Source organism: Cetorhinus maximus, chromosome 23, assembly GCF_964194155.1.
Source record: "Cetorhinus maximus chromosome 23, sCetMax3.hap1.1, whole genome shotgun sequence".
Lineage (NCBI taxonomy): Eukaryota > Metazoa > Chordata > Chondrichthyes > Lamniformes > Cetorhinidae > Cetorhinus > Cetorhinus maximus.
In genome coordinates this window covers 4,646,166-4,664,494 of record NC_135901.1, presented here as the reverse complement: position 1 = coordinate 4,664,494, position 18,329 = coordinate 4,646,166, and the positions used below count along the sequence as shown (strand labels likewise).

Genomic DNA, 18,329 nt, shown 5'->3' with positions numbered 1-18,329 from the left:
GGAACGCTCTCATTCAGGTCTGTGTGTGTCTCGGTGCTTTTTCCTGTTGTTTGAAATATTTCCCCACAGTCAGAACAGACGAACATTTCTCCTTCCACATTCAAAAGCCGATAATATTCAGGTCTGGATCTGAGTCATTCTGTCAGATCTTGATGTGATTTTTGGTTTGAGTTACCGATCTGCAAATCTTCCCCTTCTAAAACCCTGTAAAAAGAGATTACAATAAACATCACTGACAGTCCCGGACAGAAATTCAAAACAGACAATTCTAGTTCCTATGGAACATTTTTCTTCTCGTTCCCCCAAAGCTGTAAATCCCCATCCCACACACACTCCCTCCTCCCTGGGCTAAAATCCAAATAAAGTGTTGGATAATTAATTCTTTCTGTATCCTTTCAACAAATCCTACAGAGATAGCAAAATGTTCGATAATTCACTTCAGTCATGACTCGTGACAAAACATTACACAATCAAACGTCTGAATGTGTGTTCCCTTGCTGAAATGTGGGAAAATCTCTGGACTTCAGCAGAAAACTCCAGAATCCCACCTCTCAAAGGCACTGCCCAACCATATGGAAGTAAATGTATAATGGAGTTCAGGAGAAAAGATACCATCCACAAATAAGCTATGGGACAAATACACTACAAGACAGCCCGATCGCCCACTGTATAAAACTCATAAATAGGATGTAAATGATTGAGAGTTTAATGAACTCAAGCTGACAACATATGATCGAAGGACTTTAATAGAAAACGTAGAGTGCAGTAGACCTTTCATTTATATTCTATAAATTAAGGAGTCCTGCATTTTGTAACATATGGTAATGACTTTATGCTGAAATGATCATAATTGTGCAATCCTTTAACTGATTAATATTTTCACTTTATTTTAATATTGCCTATAATTACGTCATGAATGATGATTACTTGTTTTATTTGTATCATCATCACAATTCAGTACCTGCCACCGTGATGAGTTTTCCATAAACCAATTATCTATCGAACCAAACCAATTATCTATTAATCTGAATCACCTGACCGACCATACAGAATATCAGATGTTAACCTTGTGTCTAAAAATTACTGTGTGGAGATTTAATAAGCAATCATGAAGGTGGTTTCTCCACACCTCCCAGGCTTTCCTTCCTTCTTTCTCTCCCTCTTTAACTAAGTTAAACTCAGTCTCTTGTCTCATTTTGGTTTCTGGTTCTCTTCCTGCCCAATGTAACCCTGAGCTTTTACAAGAAGCCATTTGTTCAGTTTCCCAAAGAGAGATCAGAGTCCCCATGAATTTGAGCCCAAAGTGTAACCTCTTATTTATTGTCCCCGCTCCCCCATCCTCTGATGTGAACCATCCTCCACTCGCTGACCCAGGATGGCGGCCGTTAACCTGGGCCTGTTCCCGGGAGGGAGAAGCCCCGCAGCTGCAAACCAGGAGCTGATAATTATTCCTCAGGGTTTGCGGATCCACAAAGTGTTTGCAAATCCTCCCCGTCCAGCCGCCGACTCCATCGCCCTTGAACAGCTGCAGAAGCACCAAACAAGTGGCTCTCCATGGTCATGATTGACACTGCGCATGCTCCAAACACTGGAGGGCGGGGCACTGAACATGCGCACCGGTCTCCTGTGGTGTGGATAGGGGACATTCTCTACCACAGGGGATGCTGGGTAAAAGCCCCACCATTGTGATTCACAATTCAGGTTCCCGTGATTATTTTGCAGGAATGAGGTGGAGACTGACCGTAGCGCCAATCAATAAAGTTTGGAACTTGACGTGCTGTAACCTGCAAGGTTACAGACGAAGAACTGGATAGTGGGATTGGGCTGGCACAGACATGATGGGCCATATGGCCTCCTTCTGTCTTGTAAAGTTTCATTTTCAGTTTCCATCACTGAAGATGTTGAAGACTGAGATTTAGACTAAGACAGAATTTTGGTCCCTCAGGGAATCGAGGATCATGGGGAACAAGCAGGAAAGTGGACTTGAGGCTGAAATCAGCCATGATCGTGTTGAATGGCGGAGCAGGCATGACAGGTCATCTGGTCTAATCCTGCTCCTCGCCCTTATGTTCTTACAACAGCGCTGTCTGCTTTCATCTAAACTCATTGACAGACATCCAGAATATTAAACTCCAGCCCAGTTACAAGAGTTAGTAACAGCAACAGAAACAAAGGATGTGATTAACAACAGAATCCAACCTCTGCAGTCACTTGTGAACTCGCTGGTGTGTCAGTAAGTGAGACGATCGAGCAAATCTCTTCCCACACACAGAGCAAGTGAATGGCCTCTCCCCAGTGTGAACTTGCTGGTGTGTCAGCAGATTCGATGACTGAGAAAACCCCTTCCCACACACATATCTTCTCCCCTGTGTGAACCCGTTGATGTGTCACCAGGTTGGATGATGAAGTGAATCCCTTCCCACACACGGAGCAGGTGTACGGCCTCTCCCCGGTGTGAACTTGCTGGTGTTGAATGAGGTGTGACGACTGTCTGAATCTCTTCTCACATTGAGGACAACTGAACGGTCTCTCGTCAGTGTGAACAAGCTGGTGTTTAATTAGATCCGGTGAGATTTTAAAGCCTTTCCCACAGTCAGAGCATTTAAAAGGCCTCTCATCAGTGTGAACTCGCTGGTGTAAATGAAGGCTGGACATCAGAGTGAATCCCTTCCCACACACGGAGCAGTTGTACGGTCTCTCCCCAGTGTGAGTGCGTCGATGAGCTTCCAGCTGGGATGGGCAAGTGAATCCCTTCCCATACTCCCCACATTTCCACGCTTTCTTTGTGGTCTCAGTGACCTTGTGTCTCTCCAGGTTGGACAATCAGTTGAAGCCTCATCCACAAACAGAACACGTGTACAGGCTCTCCTCACTGTGAATGGTGTGATGTTATTTCAGGCTGTGTAACTTGGTAAAGCTCTTTCCACAGTCAGATAACTGGAACACTCTCACTCAGGTGTGTGTGAATCGATGCTTTTCCAGCCACACTGATGCTTGAAATCTTTTCCCAAAGTCAGAACAAACATTTCTCCTTCCATGTTCCTGATGAATCAAGTGACTCTGTCAGATCTTGATGAGATGTTTGGTTTGAATTTCCCATCTTCAAATCATTTCCTTCTAATATCCTGTAAAAAGAGTTTACAAAAGTCATCACTGTCAACTCCAGGATAGAAATTCAGAACAGACAATTCTAGTTTCTAGGCGACATACTTTCTTCTATTGTTCTCTCAAATATGTTGTCCAGTTAAACTAAAAGAGCCCAAAATCAGCATCAAAGCCCCAACTAGAGTGAAGAGAACCTCCCTAACTAAACCAGAATGTTGCTTCCAGTATCTCTGAGACACTCTGTACCCTGAGGTACCCATCGGTGGTGGGAGGTATCAATCGTACGGATGGACACCACATGCTCCCTCTCCAGGGCCATCCAGACACGGACAAGACTATGGAAGAGAGGCCAGCAGCCTCTTATGGGGTAGAAACAGAGAATTCTGGAAAAACTCAGCAAGTCTGGCAGAAATTGTGGAGAGAGAAACAGAGTTAAGGTTTCAAGTCCGTATGACTCTTCTTCAGAGCCAGTGAAGTCACCTCTGCTTGATGACAGCCTGAGTATATGGGAGATTTGTCTTTGAGAGGACTGCCACATTCCTGATTCTGTCCATGAGATGCCCAGAATGTCCCACAAACAGTGAAGGTGAAAGTTGTTGAGCTTCCTTTCCTGATCACTGTAAATCGTCCATGTTTCACAGTCAGACAACAAGGTACTGAAGACACAGGCCTCTGAAACCAGCATCTTGGTGCTGAGAGGCAGTTTGATGTTATTCCATGGACGATTCGTGAGTCAGCCAAAAGTGGAGCTGTTTTCCTTACGCGTGTATCGAGGTCTGCATTGAGAAACAGATTGTCTGTCACTGTGGACCTAAGAATTCACTGGCCACTTCCAGCGGGGTGTTATTTAGTGTGATCAAGGGCAGAGATGTGACACCCTGTCCCCAAACCACAGTTTTCTCGATGTTTACAGTAAGGGTGAACAAGTTACAGACATGGGAGAGACAGTTCACGAGTCTTTGTAGCTGAGTTTCTGTGTGAGTCACAAGCAGGGCATCATCACTGTAGAGGGGGTCTCTGATCGAGACAGGCTGTATTTTGTCTTCACTTTCAGTCTGGACAGATTGGAGAGGTTACCATCTGACTGAGTATGCAGGGAAACTCCCTCCATTTCTGCAGCGAAGGCCGAGGTCAGGAACATGGAGAAGAAAATACCAAACTAAGTGGGGGCTAGGACACAGCCCTGTTTCACTCCATTCTTCACACTGAAACTGTCAGAAGTGGAACCATCAAACTGTACAGTACAGGGCATGTTGTCATGAAAGGAGTGGATGAGATGGAGGAGCTTTGGTGGACAAAGTTTTTGTTGCAATCTCCTCTGTCCCCTTTGTTTTTGTAAATTGTGATTATTGTTGTGTCATGCATGTCCTGTGGAACGGATCCGATTCCAGCAGTTCATGAATTAAGGGGAATGATCACACATGGTGCTTTTAAAAAGGGACACTGCAGCCCCAAGTATCAGTGACACCTCCAGAATATTAAACTCCAGCCAGTTATAGGGGTTGTTAACATCAGCAGAAACAAACCTGATATTGTAAGACTATCAGTCCTGGATGTAATTAACAGCAGTGATAACAGCAGAATCCAACCCCCTCAGTCACTTATGAACTCACTCATGTGTCACTAGGTTGAAGGACCGAGTGAATCTCTTCCCACACACGGAGCAGGTGAATGGTCTCTCTCCAGTGTGAACTCTCTGATGTGCCAGGAGAGCAGACGAACACCTGAAATTCTTTCCACAGTCCATGCAGCTGAATGGCTTCTCCTCAGTGTGAATTTGCTGGTGTGACTCAAGGGTGGATGATACAGTGAATCCCTTCCCACATACAGAGCAGGTAAATGGTCTCTCCCCAGTGTGAACTCGCTGGTGTGCAATAAGGGTGGATGACTGCCTGAAACTCTTTCCACAAGAAGTGCAGCTAAACGGCTTCTCCCCAGTGTGAACTCGCTGGTGTCTCAGCAGACTGGATGACTGAGTAAATCCCTGCCCACAAACAGAGCAGGTGAATGGCCTTTCCCCAGTGTGAACTCGCTGGTGTTCAGCGGGGCCGATGAATGCCTGAAACTCTTTCCACAGGAAGTACAGCTGAATGGCTTCTCCTCAGAGTGAACTCACTGGTGTGACCTAAGGCCGGATGAATGAGTGAATCTCTTCCCACACACAGAGCAAGTGAATGGCTTCTGCCCAGTGTGAAGTCACTGGTGTATATTGAGGTCAGATGAAGACCTGAACCTCTTTTCACAGTGAGTGCAGCTGAATGGCCTCTCCTCAGTGTGAATTCACGAGTGTAACATAAGACAGGATTTCTGAGTAAATCCCTTCCCACATACAGGGCAGGTGAATGGCCTCTCCTCAGTGTGAATTCGCTGGTGTGACATGAGTTTGGTTGTCTGAGTGAATCCCTTCCCACACACGGAACAGGTGAATGGCTTCTCCCCAGTGTGAATGCATCGATGGATTTCCAGCTGAGATGGATAATTGAATCCTTTACCACAATCCTTACATTTCCATGGTTTTTCTATGGTGCCGGAGTCCTTATGTCTCTCCAGGTTGAATAATCAGTTAAAGTCTTGTCCACACACAGAATGTGAACGGTCTTTCCCCACTGTGAATGGTGTGATGTCTTTTCAGGCTGTGTGACTAGTTAAAGTTCCGTCCACAGTCAATGCAGTGAACACTCTGACTCATTTGTGTGTGTCTCGGTGTTTTTCCAGCCACACTGATGTTTGAAATCTTTTCCCACAGACAGAACAGACAAGCATTTCTCCTTCCACATTCAATTGCCGATGATATTCAGGTCCTGATGAATCGAGTGACGGTTTTAAATCTTGATGTGAAGTTTGATTTGAGCTTCCCTCTGTAAATCTTCCCCTTCTAATATCCTGCAAAAGGAGTTTACAAAACTCTTAACTGTCAGCACACAATTCAGAACAGACAATTCTAGTTTCTATGGACCATTTCTTCCTCTCGTTTCCCCAAAGCTGTAAATGCCCATCCCACACACTCTCCCTCCCCCCTGGGCTGAAATCCAAATCCATCTCACCATCTCTTTCCTCCACTCCCAGTTTTCTCCCTCCCTCTCCTCTGCCTGGGTTCAGTTCTCCAGCTCCTGTCTGCAAACTGACAATAAAATCAATGACAAAACAAAAACAGAATTACCTGGAAAAACTCAGCAGGTCTGGCAGCATCGGCGAAGAAGAAATCAGTTAACGTTTCGAGCCTTCATGGCCCTTCGGCAGAACTGAAGCATAGCTGTTCTGCCGAAGGGCCATGAAGGCTCGAAACGTTAACTGATTTCTTCTCCGCCGATGCTGCCAGACCTGCTGAGTTTTTCCAGGTAATTCTGTTTTTGTTTTGGATTTCCAGCATCCGCAGTAGCTTTTAGCTTTTTGTTTTTATAAAATCAATGAGTCTTATTGGGGGTTTGGGGCCTCCAGCGGGTGTTTCTGAATCCTCCCCGCCCACCTCCCAGGGTTTCCTTCCTTCCCACAGATCAGATTCCTCATTGATTTGAGCCCAAAGTGTAACCTCTTATTTCTTGTCCCCCCTCCCCCATCCTCTGATGTGAACCATCCTCCACTCGCTGACCCAGGATGGCGGCCGTTAACCTGGGCCTGTTCCCGGGAGGGAGAAGCCCCGCAGCTGCAAACCAGGAGCTGACAATTATTCCTCAGGCTTTGCGGATCCACAAAGTGTTTCCAAATCCTCCCACCCACCGCCTCGCTCTGACTCCGCTTCTCCGGGACAAACAGACGCCTCTTCCCGCAAGGACATCAATCGCACTGCGCATGCTCCACGCTTCTCGACACTGCACCTGCGCACTGTTGGCCAGCTTCGTCTGCCTCACTGCGCATGCTCCAGCTCACACTGCACGGCTGATTGACGGCAGTTCCGGACCAATAGGAAGAGGGGCAGATTTGGAGGTCCGAGAGGGCGCAGCTGCTGCTCCAACCAATCGGAGTGAATGAGGGGCGGGGCTGAACCCGGATCTCCCTCATTGGCTGAAACTCTGCATCATTTTGAAAGCTGATTTGTCTCAAACTCCAGGAGAACCAGACCTTTCTGCTTGTGGCGTAAAACAGATGAAACCCTGTGGGTGTGGAGCAAACATTTCAACATATTTAAGTGAAATGTGGCAACATGTTGAAACAATGCACAAACAATTTAAGGCCTGACTTCAAGGCATCGCAGGGCAGACAGTGAATGTCACCATTAGAACAAGGCGAGTCCTTGGTTTCAATAAATGAACCGGCAGAAGGGTTAGGACAGGTTAGAGAGAAGTTTAATACTGTTATCATTCGGAACAACACAGACTATAAAGAAAATACTGATCTCAAAGACAATGTCTTGTAGTATACTGTGCTGAATCAGTTTTAAAGGGCTAAATGATGTGCGTTTTCTATCTTGAAAAGTTATTTTAAAATCTGGAACTTAGATAGTGATTAGGTGGGCAGGTTTGGATCAGTGATGAAGTGCCACATCAAAGGTTAATGCAGTAAATAAAAGCTCATGGTTCAGGGGGTAACATATTGGTATGGATAAAAGATTGGCTAGCTAACTGGAAGCAGAGAGTTGGCATAAATGGGTCTTTTTCCGGTTGGCAGGATGTGACAACTGGTGTGCCACAGGGGTCAGTGCTGGGGCCTCAACTTTTTACAAGTTATATAAATGACTTGGATGAAGGGACCATAGGAACAGTTGCTAAATTTGCTGGTGACACAAAGATAGGTAGGAAAGGAAATTGTGAAGAGGATGTAAGAAGGAAACAAAGGACATTGATGGGTTAAGTGCGTGGGCAAAGATCTGGCAAATGGAGTATGACATGGGCAAATGTGAAATCGTTCGTTTTGGCAGGAAGAATAAGAAAGGCATATTATCTAAATGGTGAGAGATTGAGCAGCTCTAAAATTCAGCGGGATCTGATGTCCCAGTGCATGAATCACAAAACCTTAGTATGCAGGTACAGCAGGTAATTAGGAAAGCTAATAGAATGTTAAGACAGAGATGAGGAGAATTTTTTTTCCTCAGAGGGTTGTGTGTCTTTGGAACCTATCTAAGAATTATCTCCATCAAGCAGAACATCAATTTAAGGAAAATTAACATCATCTGTAATATCAGGAGGAAAGTAGTGGCTGCAATTATCCAAGGATATTGTCCTGCATTGTATACTATCTCTCACCGGAGCTGTTCACAAGGGTGGCAATAGAGCTCTCAATGTTTTTCATTTTTGCTGCTTCTCTGCCAGATGTTGTTCAATATTGCCTCAAAAGGCAGTGAAAGCAGGATCTTTGAATATTTTAAGGCAGAGCTAGATAGATTCTTGATGAACAAGGGGGTGAAAGGTTATCGGGAGTAGGCAGGAATGTGGAGTTGAGGCTACAATTAGATCAGCCATGATCCTATTAAATGGCGGATCAGGCTCGAGGGTCCGGGTGGCCTACTTCTGCTCCTAATTCATATGCTCGTATGTACTCCAGCAAGCCTTAAAATCAGATTGACAATATTTCAGAACTGATTGCCTGTGACAGCAGCAATCTCATTGCTCTCTGTTGGTATGATCGATTGAAGTATTTAAAATGGAGAACATGGAAGTATTGATGGATGATGTACACAAGGAATTTGTGAACTAACTGAGGATAATAGTGAAGGGAAAGGAAGGACCTAGAAAGCAGCAGACTCTTTGTGTTGTTCCAGGAGAAGTGGGATCTGTGTGTGTAAATGTGAGGTTTAAACAGCACTCACATACACACACACACACACACTCACATACATATATGGGGACACTTCCTGCCTGATCAGATGGACAACATTTTGCCTCACAACAACCAACCTGAACAATACTGGGGATAAGAGCCATAATGTTTCAGAAATTTAAATGAACTTTACTCTTCAGGGACTGTGAACAGTTTTGGCTGTCCAATTCCACCGATTTCTCTGAACCTTAAATCAATATTGAACAACATCTGGCAGAGAAGCAGCAAAAAAGAAAAACATTGAGAGCTCTATGGCCACCCTTGTGAACAGCTCCGGTGAGAGATAGTATACAATGCAGGACAATATCCGTGGATAATTGCAGCTACTACTTTCCTCCTGATATTACAGATGATGTTAATTCTCCTTATATTGATGTTCTGCTTGATGGAGATAATTCTTAGATAGGTTACAAGGAGAAAGAATATAATGGAAATGTTTGCACTGACAAAGAAATAATCTTCGAAGCTATAAAATGAAGAATATATTTCAGCCCCGAGGTGGAGAATGTAGACAGAGAGAAGCCAAATGTGGAAGACATAAATTTGATCAGGTACATACTGGAACGATGTTTCCACTTGTGGGAGGGATTAGAACCAGGGTATACAGTTTAAGAATAAGAGACCTCCATATAAGACTGAGTTGAGGAGAAAGTTTTTCTCTTGAAGGGTTGCTGGAATGTGGAATTCTCTTCCCCAGAAAGCAGTGGGGGCTGGGTCATTGAATTTATTCAACGAGTGTTAGACAGATTTTTGATAGACAAGGGAGTCAATGGTTATGGAGGACACACGGCAAAGTGGAGTTGAGACACAACCAGCTCAGCCATGATCTTATTAAATGGCGGAGCAGGATTGAAGGGCTGAATGGCCTACTCCTGCTCCTAAGTCCTATGTTCATAAATAATTCTAAAAACTGTATAAAGCATTTCTGTATAATAAAGGCGCTTGCACACATTGAAACCAAAGATCTGCAATAGAGGCTGTTCCTAGCAAGTCATATTTAAGATAAGAGTAGAACCAGAGGACACGAATTGAAGGTGACTGAAAAAAGAAGCAACTGTGAAATGAAGAAAAGGTTTCTATGTTGCAAGTGCGATCTGGAATGCACTGCCTGAGAATGTGGTGGAGGCAGATTCAATTGAGGTCTTCCAAAGAGAATTGGACAATTATCTGAAGAGAAAAAAAACGCAGGGCTATGTGCCAAAGATGGCGGGAGTGGGACTAGGTGAGTAACTCATGCAGAGAGCTGGAATAGAGACAATTTTTCGAATGCCTTCCTTCTGTGCTGTAATCATAGCATGACACTAGGATATAAGGGAAATGCAGTTCACCAGTGCATGAGAGGCTGATTGTTCCTTGTGCCCCAGTGCAGGAGTAGCTACGTTTTGGGCAGTGTGACCTGAGCATACAGAAAAAAGACTGAGGCCAATGACAAGATTCTTGAGGGTAAAAGAATGCTGGAGGGAGTGGGTTAATAAAACCGGGGAGCTGCAGGCTGCACGAACTTCGAATGTGACCCCAGTCGCAATAATAAGCGGTAAACAAATTTATCTGATTAAATGAGATGGTTTTGCATGTCGGAGTGCCTGTAAATACTCGCTGTAAAGGATGCGGACTCTCAGAAGGCTCCACACCACCGGCTGCTCGTGTGTAACTGATATCCTATCAGTGTAATGTGCACCTGTATTTAATAAAGTGTTATAACCCCTCATTGTGCTTCGTGTCCAGTATTCTCCTCACCCATGGATCTTCTATTTTGCCTACTGCGAAAAAATCTTGCTGATCACTGGCTCATCCCTATGGCGGCTTGTGTATCCAGAACACCCCGCGCTTCAGAAAGTCCCCTATCAATGACTATTGGAGTCCAGTGCGCAGGTGCAGTGTGGGTGTGCGTTCTGAGCATGCTCAGTGTCAGTCATGGTGACAGAGTGAGGAGGAGCGGACGGTTCGGGAGGCGGGAGGAGATTGTGAGCACAGGGTAGGAATGGAAACCGCGGCTGGACTGGGAACTGGATCAACTTCTGGGGTAGGCCCCAGGCCCCGTGTTTACCCCGCGGTGACAGGCCCGGGGGGTAGGGAGCGATGGAGCCGGCGGCTGGACGGGGAGGATTTGGAAACACTTTGTGGATCCGCAAACCCTGAGGAATAATTGTCAGCTCCTGGTTTGCAGCTGCGGGGCTTCTCCCGGAGTTCAGAAGAATGAGGGGGGATCTCATAGAAACCCATGGAGGGGGGAGTGTGTGCGGAACGTGGATTTACAGTTTTAAGGAACAAGATGAAAATATATTCTATCAGGGAAATGCGATGGCGCAGTGGTAATGTCACTGGACGAGTAATCCAGAGGTTCAAATCCCATAAATCTGGAATTAAAAGTTAGTCTCAGTAATGGTGACTATGAAACTACCTTTCATTGTTGTAAAAACCCATCTGGTTCACCAATGTCCTTTAGGAAATCTGCCATCCTTACCTGGTCTGATCTACATGACTCCAGGGCCATAGCAATGTGGTTGACTCTTAAATGCCCTCTGAAATGCAAGCTACTCAGCTACTGAGTAAGCCAGCAAGCTTCTCAGTTCAAGGGTAATCAGGGATGGGCAACAAATGCTGGCAACATAGTGACGCCAACATCCAGAGAAAGAATAATTTAAAAACTGGAATTGTCTATTCTGAATTTCTACACCCTGGACTTACAACGATAAATTTTGTAAACTCTTTTTGCAGGAATTAGAAAGGAAGGATTTGTAGATGGAAAACTCTAAACAATCATCTTGGTTTGAGTCACTTGATTATTCTGGACCTGAATATCATGAAGCTTTGAATGTGGAAGAAGAAATGTTTGTCTCTTCTGTACGTGGAAAATATTTCAAACATCAGTGTGACTGCAAAAGCACCGAGACACACACATCCAAGTGAGAGTGTTCCAGTGAACTGACTGTGGAAAGAGCTTTAACCAGTTACACAGCCTGAAAAAAAACACACCATTCACAGTGAGGAGAAACCGTACACATGTTCTGTGTGAGGATGAGGCTTCAACTTATTGTCAAGCCTGGAGAGACACAAGGACACCCACACCATGGAAACGTGGAAATGTGAGGACTGTGGCAAAAGATTCAATTCTTCATCCTAGCTGGAAATCCATCGACCCATTCACACTGGGGAGAAACCATTCAGCTGTTCCGTGTGTGGGAAGGGATTTACGAAGACAACCTACCTCTGTTACACCAGAGAATTCACACTGAGGAGAAACCCTTCAGCTGCACTTACTGTGGGAAGAGGTTCAACAATTCATCCACCCTCGCAGCACACCAGCGAATTCACACTGGGGAGAAACCGTTTACCTGCTCCGTGTGTGGGGAGGGACTCACTCGGTCATCCAGCCTTTGGACACACCAGCAAGTTCACACTGAGGAGAAGCCATTCAGCTACATTACCTGTGGAAGGAGTTTCAGGCAGTCATCCAACCTTCTGACTCACCAATGCACTCACACTGGGGAGAGACCTTTCACCTGCTCCTCATGCGGGAAAGCATTCACAAGGTCCTCCAGCCTGCTGAGACACCGGCAAATTCATAAGTGACTGCAGGGATTGGATTCTGTTGTTATTGCTGCTGTTAATCACATCCAGGATTGATAGTATTGTGGAATATTGTGCGCAGTTTTGGTCTCCTTACCTAAGAAAGGATGTACTTGCCATAGAGGGAGTCCAGCGAACGTTCACCAGACTGATTCCTGGGATTGTAGGATTGTCGTGTGAGGAGAGATTGGGCTGACTAGGCCTGTATTCACTGGCGTTTAAAAGAATGAGAGGGGATCTATTTGAAACATATAAAATTCTGACAGAGTTGAACAGACTGGATGCAGGGATGATGTTTCCTCTAGCTGGGAGGGGGAGGGGTGTAGGAGTGGGGGGGGTGTCTTGAACAAGGGACCTGTCTCAGGATACTGGGTAAAACGTTTAGGACTGAGATGAGAAGAAACTTCTTCACTCAAAGGGTGGTGAACCTGTGGAATTCTCTGCCGCAGAAGACTGTGGAGGCCGAGTTAAAGAATATATTTAAGAAGGAAATAGATCAATTTCTGGACTCTAAAGGTATCAAGGGGAATGCCGAGAGAGTGGGAGGATGGTGTTGAGATAGAGGATCAGCCATGATCATATTGAATGGCAGAGCAGGTTCAAAGAACAAAGAAAAGGACAGCACAGGAACAGGCCCTTCAGCCCTCCAAGCCTGCGCCGATCATATTGCCCGTCAACTAAAACATTTTGCACTTCCGGAAAGAACAAACAAATACAAACTGTTCGAGGGCTGAATGACCTACTACTGCTCCTATTTTCTTTGTTTCTTTCTCAGGTTTGTTCCTGCTTATGTTAACAACCCCTAGAACTGGATGGAGTTTAATATTCCTGAAAAGTCACTGATTTTCGTGGCTGCAGTGTCCCTTTTTAAAAGCCCCATTTGTGATCTTTCCCCTCTCAACTGGAACTCATTTACAATAAAGTAATGAACTTTCACTTCAATCCAAAATTGGTCTTTGGTGCAAAATCTACAATTCAGTGTCTGAAAGGTTCCACTGATTAACATCTCCAATTAGAAAGTGCTGATTAGTCCTTGCTGACAATTCTTACTGACTTCCACATTCTTCGCAGTGACACCTCCGTTATGAAATTAAATTATCAAAGAACAATCAAAATATTAGAATATTTTACAGGCACACTAATAAAAGCTTCATCGATCAACATTGATTTAGATGAAGCTTGGAAGTTGCTGAGTTCAATCATTTCTGACACAGCAGCAGCAACATTTGGTAAAGTTGGAACCCCCACAACAAAGACTATTTTGAGAACTAATCAGCAGACATGGCAACTGTTATTTTAGTAAAAAGCAAAACCTACCTGATGCACAACATAGACCCAACAGCTAGAACCCTCTGTAACTTGAATTTAGCCAAGACAGTCGTGTAAAAGACAAGGAGATGCTGTTCAATGTCATGAAGCTATTAATGTCTATAATATTTTGAAAAATATTTTTTTTTAAAATAGAGGTTTAGTCTGCGGGCGTGTCTTAATTGGATTAAAGCCAGTTAGTCTGGGTGCTTTGAAATGTGCTAGTTTTGTTATGTAACAGAGATAGCATGAATTTGCATTTTTTTAATAGATCATTCAACAAGTGGGGTGAAAATTGACACTTTTCTACCAGCTGCCAAGCAATTTGTTCACATTACTCATAAAATTGGTTTTATGAAAGGAGTTTCATTGTTAAAAGGTGAAGTTCAAAGAGGTTGTTGGTACAATGAGAATTAACATTCAGTGGGGCTGGTAGGTATAATTTCAGTAGTTTTCAGGTGTGCAGGCAGAGGCAATGTAAGGTCAAAAGGCAGCTGCAAGCCTCCAACTGGCTCCTAAGTGAAAATAAGCTCATTTTGAATTCGTGAGGTGAAAATGCTTTGCCTGGTGTTTGGTTAAGTCTATGGGTTGCTGTTGCCTTAATGGGGACTAGTTTGGGAATTTGTTAAAAACTATAACAGTAGTGATTTGTAGCCATGTGTATATGTTTTAACCTGTATAAATTAATGAATGTTTCAATTAGTTTAATGTGAAACCTCGAGAACTGATGGTCTGTTTCCTGAATTTAAGGCCGCACCTCAAACATAACACTCAAAATTATAGGTTATGACAGTTGTTTAAAGTTTCCCTCTGGGATTTTTAAATAACTATACTTCACCAACTGCATTGGTCATAACAGCAAATAAACACTGGATCGACCTGCGTCAAGAAATTCAACCAACCCGCGACGAAGGAAATCTATGTGCTATGTGTAATTGGTTCTTGGTTCGACCATCACCAAAGTTGACTCCCACTGAAATCTTATGGTGAAGTGCTCACCAACAGAAGTAATCAGATGTCCCGCTGGGTTGAACATTACTGTGATCTGTACACCCATGAGATGGACATCTCCCAGTCTCTGTTTGACTCTCCAGTAACTTCCTGTCATGGTTAGTTGGACAAGGAACCCTCATCCCTCGAGCTTGAAAAGGCCATTGATTGTTCAGCAAGCAGAAAGTCACCCGGCTTATTGGAATTCCAGCTGAACTGCTCGAGCACGGAAAGTCCCATCTATTGTTAGCACCCCCTTCTCTGTTGGGAGGTAGGAACCATTCCACATGCGTGACACAAAAATCATCACAATAACCAAAAACAAAGGTGACAGAAGAGATTGTGACTACAGGGCCATCTCACTCCTTAGCGTCACTAGGAAGACCTTCACTAGGGTCATGTTTTAAAGGCCGAATCTTTTTGCAGACCGAGTCTATAGAGAACCACAGTGATGTTTCCTGCTGGTAGTTCTACAGTGGACATGATCATCTCCATACACTAGCTACAAGAGAAGTTGGAGGAAGAAGAATGGAAAAGCAATAGTGATAGAGGATTCGTTAGTTAAAGGAACTGAGAGGTGTTTCTGTGGCCGTAGACATGACTCCAGGATGGTATGTTACCTTCCTGGTGCCAGGGTCAAGGATGTCACCGAGTGGGTGTAGGACATTCCTCTGGGGGACGGTGAACAGCCAGAGGTCATGGTCCACATTGGTACCAATGACTTAAGTAGGAAGAGAGATATTGTCCTGCAGACAGAATTTAGGGCGCTAGGTAGAAAATTAGCAAGCAGGACCTCAAATATAGTATTCTCCATATTACTTCCAGTGCCATGTGCAAGTGAGTATAGAAATAGGAGGTCAAGGCAGATAAATGTGTGGCTGGAAAGATGTTGCAGGAGGGAGGGCTTTAGATTCCTGGGACACTGGGACTGGTTCTGAGGGAAGATGGCACCTGTGCAAGCCAGAAGGGTTGCAGCTGGACAAAGCCAGGACTGAGCTCCTTGAGGTGTGTTTGCTTGTCCTGTTGGGGGGCGGGGGCTTCAAACTAATTCAGTAGGGGTGTGGGAACCAGGAGAGAATATTAGAGAGTAATACCAAGGTGCACAAAATACTGGGAGAGACAGATAACACTAGAATAGCAAATAGGGAGTGAGGGAGAAAGTAATGCACTCAAAATCAGGGTTATACTATATGTATGTGAATGCATGGAGTATAGTAGATAAGATTGCTGAGTTACAGGCGCAGATTGCCATGTTACGTTGTGGCGATGACAGAGAGCTGGCTCAGGAAAGGGCAGGACTGGGTGTTAAATATTCCTGGGAACAACGTGTTGAGGAAAGATAGGGCAGGAAGAAAAGCAGGAGGGGTGGCTGTATTGATTAAGGAAAGCATTGCGGTGCTGGAGAAAGAGGATGTCCCAGAGGGTTCAAGGACAAAATCAATTTGGCTAGAGCTAAGGAACAAAAAGGGTGCAATTGCATTGCTCAGTGTAGTCTATAGACCAGCAACTAGTGGGAAGGATGTAGAGGACCAAATCTGCAGGGAAATAGCAGAGAGGTGCAAACATCATAGAGTAGTTATAATGGTGGACTTTAATTTCCTGAATATAGACTGAGGTAGTGGTAGTGTAAAGAGTAGAGAGGGGCAAGAGTTCCTAGGGTTTGTTCAGGCAAATTTTCTACAACATGTGTCCAGTCCAACAAGAAAGGAAGCACTGCCAGACCTGGTTCTTGGAAACGATGTGAGCCAAGTATATCAGGTGTCAGTGGGGAAATATTCAGGAGACAATGATCATTCTATCATAAGGTTTAGGATGATGGTAGAAAAGGACAATGTGCAATCCAGAGTAAGACTAATTAACTGGGAGAGGGCCGACTTCAATAGAGCAAGAACAGAACTGGGCCCGATAGACTGGAACCAAAAGTTGGCGGGAAGAGGTAGCTGAACAATGGGCTACCTTCAAAGAAGAAATGGTTCGAGGTATATTTTCCCAAAAAGGAAAGGTTGGGCAAATAAATCCAGAGCTCCCTGGATGAAAAATGAGATAGAAGTTAAGATAAAGGAGAAAAAGTGTGCCGATGACAGGTGTCAGATAGAAAATACAATTGGGAACCAATAAGACTACAGAAGGTTCAGAAGGGAGGTGAAAATGCAAATAAGAGAAGAAAAGAGGGGTCATGAGAAAAAAACTGGAGCCAACATAAAGGGGAATGCCAAAGTTTTCTATAGGTACATAAAAGGATATTAAAAGGAGGAGTAGGGTCGATTAGGGGCCAAAAGGGGGGATTACACATGGAGGCAGGGTGAGATGTTAAATGAATATTTCGCATCTGACTTTACCAAGGAAGCAGCTGCCACACAGGCCACGGTGATAGACGGGGAACCTCTGTCACTGGAAGGGTACAAAATTGATAAGGGGGAAGTGTTGGTTGAACTGTTGGTACTTAAAGTTGACAAGGCACGGGGACTGGATGAGATGCATCCAAGGACATTGAAAGAAGTGAGAGTGGAAAATGCAAGGGCACTGGCCATAATCGTTCAGTCTTCCTTTGACTCAGGGGAGGTGCCAGAGGACTGTAGAATTGCAAACATTACGCCCTTGCTCAAAAAGGCTAAGGATAAGCCCAACATTTGCAGACGAGACAGTTTAACTTCGTTGGTGGGGAAGCTTCCAGAGAAAATTATTCAGGATAGAATTAGTCATCACATGGAAGAATGTGGGTTGATTAGGAAGAGCCAGCAAGTATTTCTAAAGGGAAAATCCTGTTTAACAAACTTGCTGGAGTTCTTTGAAGAGGTAACAAGAAGGTTGATGAGGGTAATGCTCTTGATGTGTTTATGGACTTTCAAAAGGCATTCAAGACAGTGCTGCACAACAGACTTGTGAGAAAAGTTATAGTTCATGGAATAAAAAGGACAATAGTAACGTGAATACAGAATTGGCTGAGTAATAGGAAACAAAGAGTAATGGTCAATGGATACTTTGCTGGCTGGAGGAAGGTTTCTAGTGGAGATCCCCACAGGTCGGTATTGGGACCCTTGCTTTTTGTGACCAATATTAATGATCTAGATCTTGGTGTGCAGGGGACAGTTTCAAAGTTTGCAGATGATACTAAACTTGGAAGCACTGTAAACTGTGAGGCAGACAGCAAAGAACTTCAAAAGGACATAGGCAAGTTGGTGGAGCGGGCCAATAGATAGCAGATGAAGTTCAATGTGGAGAAGTGTGAGATGATGTATTTTTGTAGAAAGAACATGGAGAGGCAATATAAAATAAGGGGTACAATTCTAAAGAGGGTGCAGGAGCAGTTGGGCCTGCGTGTATACGTGCATAGATCATTGAAGGTGGCAGGACAGGTGAAGACAGCCATTAATAAAGCATACAGTATTCTGGGCTTTTAATGGGGCATAGAGTACAAGAGCAAGGAGATTATGCTGAATTTAGATAAGGCACTAGCTAGACCTCACCTGGAGTATTGTGTACAGTTCTGGGTGCCACAGTATAGGAAGGATGTGATGCATTGGAGAGAGCGAAGACGAGGTTTACAGGAATGGTTCCAGGGATGAGAATCTTCAGTTATGAAGATAGATTGGAGAGGCTAG

At 44.4% G+C, this 18,329-nt stretch overlaps 2 protein-coding genes and 1 long non-coding RNA gene across 3 annotated transcripts in view; 2 read left to right on the top strand and 1 right to left on the bottom strand.

Moving 5' to 3' along the window:
* LOC144696884 (uncharacterized) overlaps positions 1-18,329 on the top strand; it is a 410,945-nt gene that overhangs the window by 115,228 nt on the left and 277,388 nt on the right. The window lies entirely within an intron of this gene.
* LOC144698362 (uncharacterized) overlaps positions 1-18,329 on the top strand; it is a 58,982-nt gene that overhangs the window by 31,548 nt on the left and 9,105 nt on the right. The window contains exon 8 of the mRNA XM_078570317.1: positions 4,324-4,341. Coding sequence (XP_078426443.1) covers positions 4,324-4,341 — 18 coding nt within the window. The remainder of the gene's footprint in view (positions 1-4,323; positions 4,342-18,329) is intronic.
* Positions 134-3,424, bottom strand: LOC144698363 (uncharacterized). Its single transcript, XM_078570318.1, has 3 exons — positions 3,362-3,424; positions 2,200-2,808; positions 134-204 (listed from the first exon to the last, which is right to left on the bottom strand). The coding sequence occupies exons 1-3, from the start codon at positions 3,422-3,424 to the stop codon at positions 172-174; spliced, it is 705 nt and encodes a 234-aa protein (XP_078426444.1). The 3' UTR covers positions 134-171.